Source organism: Aquarana catesbeiana, linkage group LG03 (genome assembly GCF_042186555.1).
Source record: "Aquarana catesbeiana isolate 2022-GZ linkage group LG03, ASM4218655v1, whole genome shotgun sequence".
Classification (NCBI taxonomy): domain Eukaryota; kingdom Metazoa; phylum Chordata; class Amphibia; order Anura; family Ranidae; genus Aquarana; species Aquarana catesbeiana.
Window position 1 is genome coordinate 292,812,872 of NC_133326.1, and position 12,096 is coordinate 292,824,967.

Here is a 12,096-nt window from a genome sequence, read left to right on the forward strand (position 1 = left end):
TACTCCCTGTTTTCATTCAGTAATTATTTTGTAGTATTTTCTATTATTAGGTATAACTACATTTTTTTTGCTGATATATTGTATGGATAATAAAGCCAGTGCATTAGGGATATATTAATGACCCAAATTACTTTTTAACTAAATGGTCTCAGACAGGTAGGACTATTTTACATCCAAGTCATAGCCTATGCCCTTTGCTTTCCTAGGCCAATGCCTAAAGCAAATGCCTCCTGAGGCCTGGTCCATATTTTCATCTGTATTTGTGCTACAGGGTTTTAACATACCTCTGTTCTAAACCTATAACACACTGCAATGGAACACTTAAGTGTGAACCAAACCTTAAATTAAATAGTAATTCAACCTATTATTTTAGTATGCCTGGAAACAATGGGAAATATATAATATGTTAGGTCCACAATACAAATGTATAGCAAAACTGAAACAGATAGAAAAAACTTTGAATCCAGTTAAACATCACTTGCTTTTTTTTATGCAACCAGTACAAGCTCCCTAATCTGTATTTATTTAAGCTTCTTGTAAATCCCTGCACAGCAGCACTGGAAGAGAAAGATAAGTGTTGTGAGCAAATTAGGGCTCTACCTCTTCAGACAGTGCAGTCAGCTTAATGCTCAGATCAGGACAAAGAGCGCAACAATGACTTTATGCAGTACTGTTCCTTTGTTGTCCACTCAGCAAATAGCTAAGAAAATCATTAGCAATATATTTTTCCTATAGTTACCCATTAGAGCAAGGGTCTCAAAACTATGGCCCTCCAGTTGTTCAAAAACTACAAATCCCGTCATGCCTAGTCATGTCTATGAATGTTAAAGTTTTACAATGCCTCATGGAATGTGTAGTTCCATAACAGCTGGAGGGCCGTAGTTTGGAGATCCCTGCTTACCATCCTGCTAATTCCTTGTGTTTTCAGCTCTCTGCTGTGGCTATGGGTGTGTTCTGAGTAAGTAGAATGCCCTTATTAGTCAGTGGGGGAGATTTACTAAAACTGGTGCATACAGAATGCGGTGCAACTTTATGTAGTAGCCAATCAGCTTCTAACTTCAGCTTTTTCAATTAACCTTTGACAACAAAACCTAGAAGCTGATTGGTTACTATGCATACCTGCACCAGATTCTGTGCTCACCCATTTTAGTTAATCTCCCCTAATGTCTCTGTCTACACGGAGTCTACATTCAGCCATAGCAGAGAGATGGAAATAGCAGGACAGTCAGACTCTGCTTTGGATGACAGTGAAAGCTCAATAAAGTCTCACACCTCTTTAAAGGTCCTGTACTCCTAAATGTTATTATTGGTGACTTTTTTTTGTTTAAAAGTAACTTAAATTAGTAAAAATTGTATTTCCTGCTCTCTTGGTCCAGTGCACTGTGCTGACAGAACTGAGTAACAGCCACCACATCTCTCCTCACAAAAGTCCTCACACAGACTTGTATTGCGGGTGGGGGGGGGTCTGTTAGTGAGTGCTAAATACTGATAGCAGTAGTTCTAACTTTGATGCTTATGCACTGCACAATCACATTAAGATGCTTTACACAAATGTAGTAACCATAAAGTTGGGGATGACAGTACAAAGTAAATCTAAATGTGTATCTATTCATGAGAAACCAATATGTAGACCTGAATGATGATGTCCTGAAGGAATTTTGTGCTATAAATAACACAAGAGGCATAAAGCAAAATATTTAGGGCATCAGACATCTTACTCTTCTCAGTTCTTCCATATGGTATATGTATGACTGCTGTGGGAATGGCGACCCAATTGTTTTGTATAAAGAGCTTTTTTTAACAACTGCAATAAAGTTATCACTTTACATAAATTATTTACATATAGCGCTAAGAAGAATACAAGATTTGCTGTGCAATTGGTAATTGAATAGTTTGTTACTTTCTACTTATATTTAGGAAGAAGATAAAAGGCTTAAAGAAGCTTCAACTCAGCAATTCAATGCAGATCAATATGTCTATACAATACGAGATTTCTCTAATTTCTCATCATCTTTAAATGTGACATATCGCATATTAGCAGGAATACCTGTTTCAAGAAAGAGTAAGTACCGGTAATATAAACCTAAAATTTTCAGATTAAAGGATCCTTTCAAATAAACGGCTCAAAAGTTAATCTCTTTGGGGCTCTTGAAGTAAATGTCTTTGTTTGCGTTCCAATATTTGCACACCTGTACAAAGGGGTTGCACATTCCTTGTGTTTTTTTAATGAAGTTGATTTTATTGTAGCAGTACCCCCAAAAGGGCTACTGGAAGATAATAGTCAAAAGTACAGTCACTGTACAGTTCCAGCACAGATGATGATGACCAGACTTCTCCCTCGCTAGTACAGAGGCTCCCAGCACACACAGTCCAGGCACACTTACACAAAGTGCTCACACATCTCTATCTTGCAAACTTCAGGGATGGTTCTTCTGCTCAGGGGACAACCCTTCCATGAGAGGCCAGAGTTATATACTCCTCAAGAGAGGAACTACTTAACTCAGGTCCAGAGGATGATTCTTCAACCAGAAACTGGAGGAGAATGCTGTATGAACCTCTCAAGAGAGGAACTGCTTAGTCCAAACTTAGTGTACAGTTTTTCCAAGAAACTAAAGGGGTCTAATCAGTATGTACCTCTCAAGAAAGGAACTACATGGCCCAGCAATTCCAATAGAACACAGTCACCCAGATCTTGCAGTAAAGAAGTACTCACAAGGCCAGGGGAGAAGCTTCCTCCAGGTGCCCTTCAGTGAGGCTGTAGGGATTGGATCCATAGGGTGTCAAAGAAACTTCCAGGTATAGGTCCCCAGCTCTGCCACAGCTGGGACCTTGATGAACAACAACTTTGAACAGCAGAATGGCTGGAGGCAGGGGGTATTTCCCCACCTGAATAGGTTGAATCCTTTCAACAGTAAGACAATGCTTTTCTGAAGCTCTTATTATTTGTGTGACCCTCAGCCACCTTCTGAGCACACCTCCTCATGGATTGGCTGCAATTAAATAAATATTCATGCTGCCCATTAGCCTCGCTCTACTCCTTTTTCCAGAACTTTCTAGAAGGCAAGGGAGAGCAATTAAACCTGCAGCCTGTGAAATTCAGAACCGCCAAAAGAAGTCAACAACTGCTCCAATGATTATAGAGGAGCCAAAAAGAACTACATTTGCCTGACAATCTAGCAACCTAACTAGGAGATTGCTAAATCATGAAAAATTGAAATGAAGAAGAAGAAATGTGAATAGGGTCTTGTGAACCTCCAGCATGTCAAGATAGGGGGAATTTAAGGCAGAAGTTATGGCGAGGCGATTTTGTTACCAAAATTACTCAGGGAATAAATAGTTGGGTCGATCTTTTCCAATAGAATTTACCCATAACTAAAATATCTCTTTTGAGTCCTTCTATGGCAAGGCTTCAAAATAAATAAAATTGTATGTTTGGAGAACAATCTGAATGGAATTAATGCTTATGTAGGCATGTTATTTACTGCATGACAATTAGACAGGTTTTGCTTTGCTGTGCTAATTTAAAACAACATTTTTTTGATCTGCTTTACAGTTTGAAGCTTCCTACATCAGTTTTATGTAGAATTCAAACATTCCTTTGCAAAAAAGGAAACCTTGTTTTTAAAAATGGTAAACATCACAGAATATATATCGGTCTTACTCTTTTTGGACTAGTGGGGGTTTTAACAAATAAGATCAGTAGACAACATTGTAATCATTAACAGTACAATTTCAGAACTGGGAAAGGATTTTTTGGTTTATGGAAAGCTTATATTTTGTACAAGAACAAGCCAATTTAGGAATAAGTGCCATCACAACACATTTTGATGTCTGTTGTATAAACTGAAACAAATTGAAGGGCACATACTACTAGATCATCTGCAGTAGCAATGGTGACACCTTGAGGATGAAGAAAGATAGGAAATTCAAACAAAATTACAAACAATATCAGTAGCATCAATTTACTATTGGAACAATGACTTTTGTATATACAACAAAATGTGGTAAATATGTTCAAGCTGACTTTAGTTATTAATATAATGTCAGATGTATTTTAGAGATAATTGCACACACATAAAACCGTGTCTATTAGTTTATAAAGGCTTTAAAAATGTTTGCATCTACTATTTTGTGTATGAAAGAGATGTACTTTGGTTTTCCAACATTCTAGAGATAATTGTTCATTTTCAAGCATGTTTTCAAAATGTAAGGAGTAATACAATTTTTTAGGGATGAGGGAACTGGGCAAAGCTATGTTCTCAGTAGCTTCTATGATCCACGCAGGAAGTCCATGAAACATGTCATAATGTAATGTCTATAAGAGCCAAATCTTGCATTTTTTCTGACCTTTTTAAGACTAATTTGCAAGGTATTGTTAAAAAGGGCATGGGTAGCAGGTCACAACAATGGGGGACATGTAGTAATGCATGTTTTTGTGTTAAGCAGGAAAATAACCTTTTCATGTGGCTTAAAAGGACAACACTGAAAATACACAAATCTTTTAAATAACATGCTTGGAGATGCTTTTAAACCGCATGAAAAGTTACAGAGTATTATAATGTAACCTTTAAAACAGACATTTAAAAAATGGGAAATTACCAGTGTGGGTGACCTCTAAAATGCATGCCAAATCCTAATCCAGGCATGCATCTTGGGGGTCCAGCATGTATGCATCCCCCACCTTCCTGAACTTGCCAACTAATGACTTTTTTTCTTCACCACAATGACCTACCACCAAACAATGTTGCCTTGAAGCATTAACACAGCTAAATAACAGCTGCTGTTCATAAACAATAGCCCAATGGGTCTTGGGTAACATCTTTTAGTATGGTATTTGGTCAATGACCTCAGGAAAGATCCATAGTGATGTTGTTTACATTCCAGCAGCATCTGAGATTTTGTCAATTAGCCTCAGATGCAGGATGGGTCATCATTTTCAGGTAGTGCATTATATTGATAAAGAAACATCAGTGGGTGACAAGGAAACATTGTAGTCGATTGTCATGATTGGCGATGAATGTACATTGTTAGATGACATGATTGATGCTGGATTTAATTTTTTTTTTCTTTTTTCTTTTTAATAAATGGGGATACTTATTATAAAAGGGCTTCCAGATTCCCATAAGTCTTTCCAACAAACCACCATATTCCCTTGGAGATTGGAGGTGGGAACAAATCCTTTGTACCTTGCAAGGGATGGGCGGCTTACCACACACCCCTTGCATGATACTCTCCCAATGTTGAAAAATATATGGCCTAGTGTGTTTCAGGAAGGGTGGGGGGCATCCTTTTCCTGGCCACCCAGGCTACATGTTTGCATAATGGTCTGGTATGAATTTTAAAGGGAACCCCTTTTTTCTGATTAGGTGTAGGGTTCACCTTAAAATTCATACCACTTATATATGCATGCAGCCTGGGTGGCTGGAAAATAGGGGATAGCAAACACATGACACTAGGGCCAGATGACCTTCAGCATTGGGGTGGTTTCTTGCGTGAGGGACAGTGAAGCTTTGCAATTGCAAGACACCTTTTTTATTAAGTGGGCCAAGTTATTTTTGCCCTTCTCTAGGGTCATTCGTACCTCATAACTCCCCCCCCTTTCAAAAATAAATAGTGAAAAAGGTATTTTATAATAAATAAATGGAAATAATGTACACAATGTAAATTCAGCATCAATCGTGCCACCCAGCAACATAGAACTAGTCATGATGACCCAACACCTGATGATGTTTTCACAATGAGCCACTGCACAATGATGTTGGCTCACTACTATTCACAGATGACAGAATCACTGGCAGTGCTAGAATGTCAGCAAACAGCTGGAGGTTAGGGATGAGCCGAACACCCCCCGGTTCGGTTCGCACCAGAACCCGTGAACGGACCGAAAGTTCGCACGAACGTTAGAACCCCATTGACGTCTATGGGACTCGAACGTTCGAAATCAAAAGTGCTCATTTTAAAGGCTAATTTGCATGGTATTGTCCTAAAAAGGGTTTGGGGACCCGGGTCCTACCCCAGGGGACATGTATCAATGCAAAAAAAACTTTTAAAAACGGCCGTTTTTTCGGGAGCAGTGATTTTAATGATGCTTAAAGTAAAAAAAAAAAAAGTGAAATATTCCTTTAAATATCGTACCTGGGGGGTGTCTATAGTATGCCTGTAAAGTGACGCGTGTTTCCCATGTTTAGAACAGTCCCTGCACCAAATGTCATTTTTAAAGGAAAAAATCTCATTTAAAACTGCTTGCGGGTTTAATGTCATGTCGGGTCATGGCAATATGGATGAAAATCAGTGAGACAAACGGCATGGGTACCCCCCAGTCCATTACCAGGCCCTTTGGGTCTTGTATGGATATTAAGGGGAACCCCGCACCCAAATTAAAATAAGGAAAGGTGTGGGGCCACCAGGCCCTATATACTCTGAACAGCAGTATACAGGTGGTGCAAACAAGACAGGGACTGTAGGTTTGTTGTTAAGTAGAATCTGTTTGTAATTTTGAACATTTTTAACGTGTTTAGCTCCAGCCAAAAAATCTTTTCTAAGCTTTTTGGAAAACATAGGGAAGGGTTATCACCCCTGTGACATTTGTTTTGCTGTCTTTCCTCCTCTTCAGAAGATTTCACCTCACTTTTTTGTCCCAATGAAAAATGTTTTTTGAAAATTTGGGTTTTTTTGTGGAACAAGGATTGGAAAGCATCAGTGGAAAGGAGAAATTGTTTTCCCATATTAACACTTACAGGAGAGAATTTCCCTTCCTAGGGGTAGATTTCATCTCACTTCCTGTTGTCTCCTTCCGTTTGCAAGTAGGAGTCGTTTGTAAGTTAGATGTTTGAAAGTAGGGTCCTGCCCTATATACTCAGCAGAAATTTGGGCCTTAGGTGTTGCTGTGGCCACAACACTGTAAGCCCTCACAGGGCCCTGCTGTGAAATATTAGATCAAGAATTGTAATTACATGCCCCTGTTGAACAGGAGCTGAAAAATTAGGCCTTAGGCGCTGGTGCTGGTGCCACAACACTGCAACCCCTCACAGACACTCTAGTTGGAACGCAGGAACGAGCCCTGCTGCAAAGTATTGCTTCAAAAATTGTAATTACACGCCCCCGTTAGACAGGGGCAGAAAAATTGGGCCTTAGGCACTGGTGCTGGTGCCACAACACTGCAACCCCTCACAGACACTCTAGTTGGAACGCAGGAACGAGCCCTGCTGCAAAGTATTGCATCAAAAATTGTAATTACACGCCCCTGTTAGACAGGGGCAGAAAAATTGGGCCTTAGGCACTGGTGCTGGTGCCACAACACTGCAACCCCTCACAGACACTCTAGTTGGAACGCAGGAACGAGCCCTGCTGCAAAGTATTGCATCAAAAATTGTAATTACACGCCCCTGTTAGACAGGGGCAGAAAAATTGGGCCTTAGGCACTGGTGCTGGTGCCACAACACTGCAACCCCTCACAGACACTCTAGTTGGAATGCAGGAATGAGCCCTGCTGCAAAGTATTACATCAAAAATTGTAATTACACGCCCCTGTTAAACAGGGGCTGAAAAATTGTGCCTTAGGCACTGGTGGTGGCGCCCAGAACCAAAAATGTTCTTACAAGCTATCAGCGTGATGATTGAGGAGGAAGAGGATAATTACTCAGGGATAGTCACTCAGCATCAGCATAGGCAGTCTTTGAAGGGATCTGAGATTTCAAAAAAAATTATTCGGTTACATCAGCATCAGGTGCTTGGTAGCTGGTGGTGATCCAAGACTCATTCATTTTTATGAAGGTCAGCCGATCGACCGAGTCGGTGGACAGACGCACCCTGTGATCGGTTACCACGCCTCCAGCAGCACTGAATGTGCGTTCCGAAAGAACGCTGGATGCAGGACAGGCCAGTAGCTCAATTGCATACTGTGCAAGCTCTGGCCAGTGATCCATCCTCAAGACCCAGTAACCCAGAGGATTTTCGGTGGGAAAGGTGTCCAAGTCTGATCTTGCCCCTAGGTATTCCTGCACCATGTAAAACAGACGCTGGCGATGGTTGCTGGAACCGATCATACCTTGGGGCTGCGGACCAAAAAATTGTCTGAACGCATCGGTCAGACGGCCACCTTCTCCACCGCTCCTTCTTTGACTGACTGAAGCCTCAGCAACACGTTGTCCAGAAACAGGAGTTTGTAACCTCCCAGTCTCTGGGAACGCGTTGCACAGACCTTTCTGCAAGGCCTCCCGAAGATGTTTCATCCTCTGCTCCCTCTGCGATGGCAAGATAAGGTCCGCAACCTTACCCTTGTAACGTGGATCAAGGAGGGTTGCCAGCCAGTATTGGTCCTTCTCCTTGATACCACGAATACGAGGATCCTTACGCAGGCTTTGCAGGATCAGGGAGGCCATGCAGCGTAGGTTTGCTGAGGCATTCGGTCCGGAGTCCTCTGGGTCACTAAGAACGACATGGTCCGCAGCCACCTCCTCCCAGCCACGTACAAGTCCATGTGTTTCTTGGGACTGATCCCTTAAAGACTGCTGCTGATGCTGAGTGCCAGGCTCCACCTCCATACTGACACAATCTTCCTCCTCCTCCTCTTCCTCCTCGTCCTCTTCCTGTGTGATCGGCGGGCACGCAGGAACACTGTCTGGATAAAGGGGGCCTTGAGAGCTAAGGAAGTCCTCCTCTTCCTGCCTCTGTTCTGCCTCAAGTGCCCTGTCCATTATTCCACGCAGCGTGTGCTCCAACAGGTGGACAAGGGGGACAGTGTCACTGATGCATGCACTGTCACTGCTCACCATCCTTGTGGCCTCCTCAAATGGTGACAAGACAGTGCATGCATCCCTGATCATGGCCCACTGGCGTGGGGAAAAAAAACCAAGCTCCCCTGACCCTGTCCTGGTGCCATAGTCGCACAGGTACTCATTGATGGCCCTCTGCTGCGTGTGCAGCCGCTGCAGCATGGCCAACGTTGAGTTCCACCTGGTGGGCATGTCACAGATTAGGCGGTTCTTGGGCAGGTTAAACTCCTTTTGGAGGTCCGTCAGCCGAGCACTGGCATTATATGACCGGCGGAAATGCACACAGACTTTCCTGGCCTGCCTCAGGACATCCTGTAAGCCCGGGTACCTGCCCAAGAACCGCTGCACCACCAAGTTAAGGACGTGAGCCAAACAGGGCACATGGGTCATTTGTCCCTGTCGGAGGGCAGAGAGGAGGTTGGTGCCATTGTCGCAAACCACCATTCCTGCCTTAAGTTGGCGTGGCGTCAACCACCTCTGAACCTGCCCCTGCAGAGCTGACAGAACCTCTGCCCCAGTGTGGCTCCTGTCCCCCAAGCACACCAGCTCAAGCACCGCATGGCATCTTTTGGCCTGCATACTTGCGTAGCCCCTTGAACGACTACGGAGCACCGCTGGTTCCGAGGAAGAGGCCATGGAGGAAGAAGAGGAGGGGGTGGAGGAGAGAGGTGTGTCACAATCAGCATTTTGGAGGCGTGGTGGCGGAACAACCTCCAACACTACTGCATCTTGTCCTGCATCCTTCCCAGCTGCCAGCAGAGTCACCCAATGCGCCGTGAAACTAAGGTAACGTCCCTGTCCATGCCTGCTGGACCATGAGTCAGCGGTAATATGCACCTTACCGCTGACCGCCCTGTCCAGCGAGGCATGGACATTGCCTTCCACATGCCGGTAGAGAGCCGGAATCGCCTTCCGTGAGAAAAAGTGGCATTTGGGTACCTGCCACTGAGGAACCGCACATTCCACAAACTCACGGAAGGGGGCAGAGTCTACCAACTGAAAAGGCAGCAGTTGAAGTGCTAGCAATTTTGCCAAGCTAGCATTCAACCGCTGGGCATGTGGATGGCTGGGAGCAAACTTCTTTCGGCGGTGCAGCAGCTGGGGCAGGGAAATTTGCCTGGTACAATCTGACGTCGGTGTACCAAAAGCAGATTGCCCACAAGTACTTGGCTGTGACACACCTAATTCTACACCTTCATTCCTCTCACTGCAGGTCTCAGAGAGGACTGAAGGTCTAGTGGGGTTGGAAATCTCAGCTGATGAGGAGCAAGGAGAGATCCTCTTTGTTCTTTGGTGTGGGTCTTTTAGATACGCTTGCCAACGAACTGCATGGCAGGTCAACATATGTCTGGTCAAGCATGTGGTACCCAAGCGGGAGATGTTTTGGCCACGCAAGATACGCTTGAGACATATGTTGCAAATAGCAGCGGTGCGATCTGATGCACTCGTCTCAAAAAAGGCCCACACCAAAGAACTTTTTGAATAACGCGCAGAGACTGCAGCGCCCTGCACATGTGGAGCTTTGGGGTGTGATGCAGTCAATGTGCTGCCCTTAGGCTGGCCCCTGGAGGGCATCCTGCCTCGTTGGTGATGTGCCGCCGCCTCCTCCTCCTCCTCCTCCTCCTCTCTCCTATCAGGCACCCACGTTGAGTCAGTGACCTCATCATCCCCTCCCTCCTCATCACTGGAGCAAACCTGGCAGTATGCTGCAGCAGGGGGAGCATGACTGCCAGATTGCTGTCCTTCTTGGGCACCCCCTCTGTCCGTGCTCATGTTACTGCCTTCATCGAGCTCAGTATCGTCATCAGAGCCTTCCAAACGCTGGGCATCCTCCTGGAGCATGTACCCAACACTGTGGTCAAACAGTTCGAGGGAATCCTCATGAGGACATGGTGGAGCTAGGGAAGGAGTCACTGATGACATTGAGCTGAGGGAAGAGGCCGCTGCTTTGCCAGACAAAGCACCCTGGGCATGGGTGAGAGAGGATGAGGAGGATGAGGACGGCTTGGTCATCCACTCAACCAAGTCTTCCGCATGTTGCGGCTCAACACGGCCAGCTGCCAAAAAAAAGGCCAAGCGTGTCCCATGGCCACGTGCTGATGAGGATGCACCGTCTCCACGACCAGCACTAGACACAGAGCCTGCTTGCCCTCTCTTATTGGCTTGTGACTGTCTGCCTCTCCTTCTTGGCCTTCCAGACATACTAATGGCCTGTAGCTGCACTAAGCTGGGATAGAACACCTGTAATTTTCTTCAAGTAGCTTTATATACTGTAACCAGACAAGCCTGCCTGTCAGTAGGAAGATAACAGGAACGGATCTAGCTGAACACTGTGAGCAGGACGCACTGTACTAAATGTAAATAGTCTAGCTGCCTGACCGTGGTACTAATAGGATCAAATAGAACACCTGTAATTTTCTTCAGGTAGCTTTATATACTGTAACCAGACAAGCCTGCCTGTCAGTAGGAAGATAACAGGAACGGATCTAGCTGAACACTGTGAGCAGGACGCACTGTACTAAATGTAAATAGTCTAGCTGCCTGACCGTGGTACTAATAGGATCAAATAGAACACCTGTAATTTTCTTCAGGTAGCTTTATATACTGTAACCAGACAAGCCTGCCTGTCAGTAGGAATTTAACAGGAACGGATCTAGCTGAACACTGTGAGCAGGACGCACTGCACTAAATGTAAATAGTCTAGAAGATAACAGGAACGGATCTAGCTGAACACTGTGAGCAGGACGCACTGCACTAAATGTAAATAGTCTAGAAGATAACAGGAACGGATCTAGCTGAACACTGTGAGCAGGACACACTGCACTAAATGTAAATAGTCTAGAAGATAACAGGAACGGATCTAGCTGAACACTGTGAGCAGGACGCACTGCACTAAATGTAAATAGTCTAGAAGATAACAGGAACGGATCTAGCTGAACACTGTGAGCAGGACGCACTGCACTAAATGTAAATAGCAGGAACGGATCTAGCTGAACACTGTGAGCAGGACGCACTGCACTAAATGTAAATAGTCTAGAAGATAACAGGAACGGATCTAGCTGAACACTGTGAGCAGGACGCACTGCACTAAATGTAAATAGCAGGAACGGCTCTAGCTGAACACTGTGAGCAGGACGCACTGCACTAAATGTAAATAGCAGGAACGGATCTAGCTGAACACTGTGAGCAGGACGCACTGCACTAAATGTAAATAGTCTAGAAGATAACAGGAACGGATCTAGCTGAACACTGTGAGCAGGACGCACTGCACTAAATGTAAATAGCAGGAACGGATCTAGCTGAACACTGTGAGCAGGACGCA

At 44.3% G+C, this 12,096-nt stretch overlaps 1 protein-coding gene across 2 annotated transcripts in view; it reads left to right on the forward strand.

Annotated features, from left to right (window-relative positions):
• The window catches only part of MGAT4C (MGAT4 family member C), a 290,420-nt gene that overhangs the window by 265,430 nt on the left and 12,894 nt on the right, over positions 1 to 12,096 (forward strand). For both annotated transcript variants that reach the window (XM_073620209.1, XM_073620208.1), the window contains one exon: positions 1,918 to 2,062. In XM_073620209.1, coding sequence (XP_073476310.1) covers positions 1,918 to 2,062 — 145 coding nt within the window. The remainder of the gene's footprint in view (positions 1 to 1,917; positions 2,063 to 12,096) is intronic.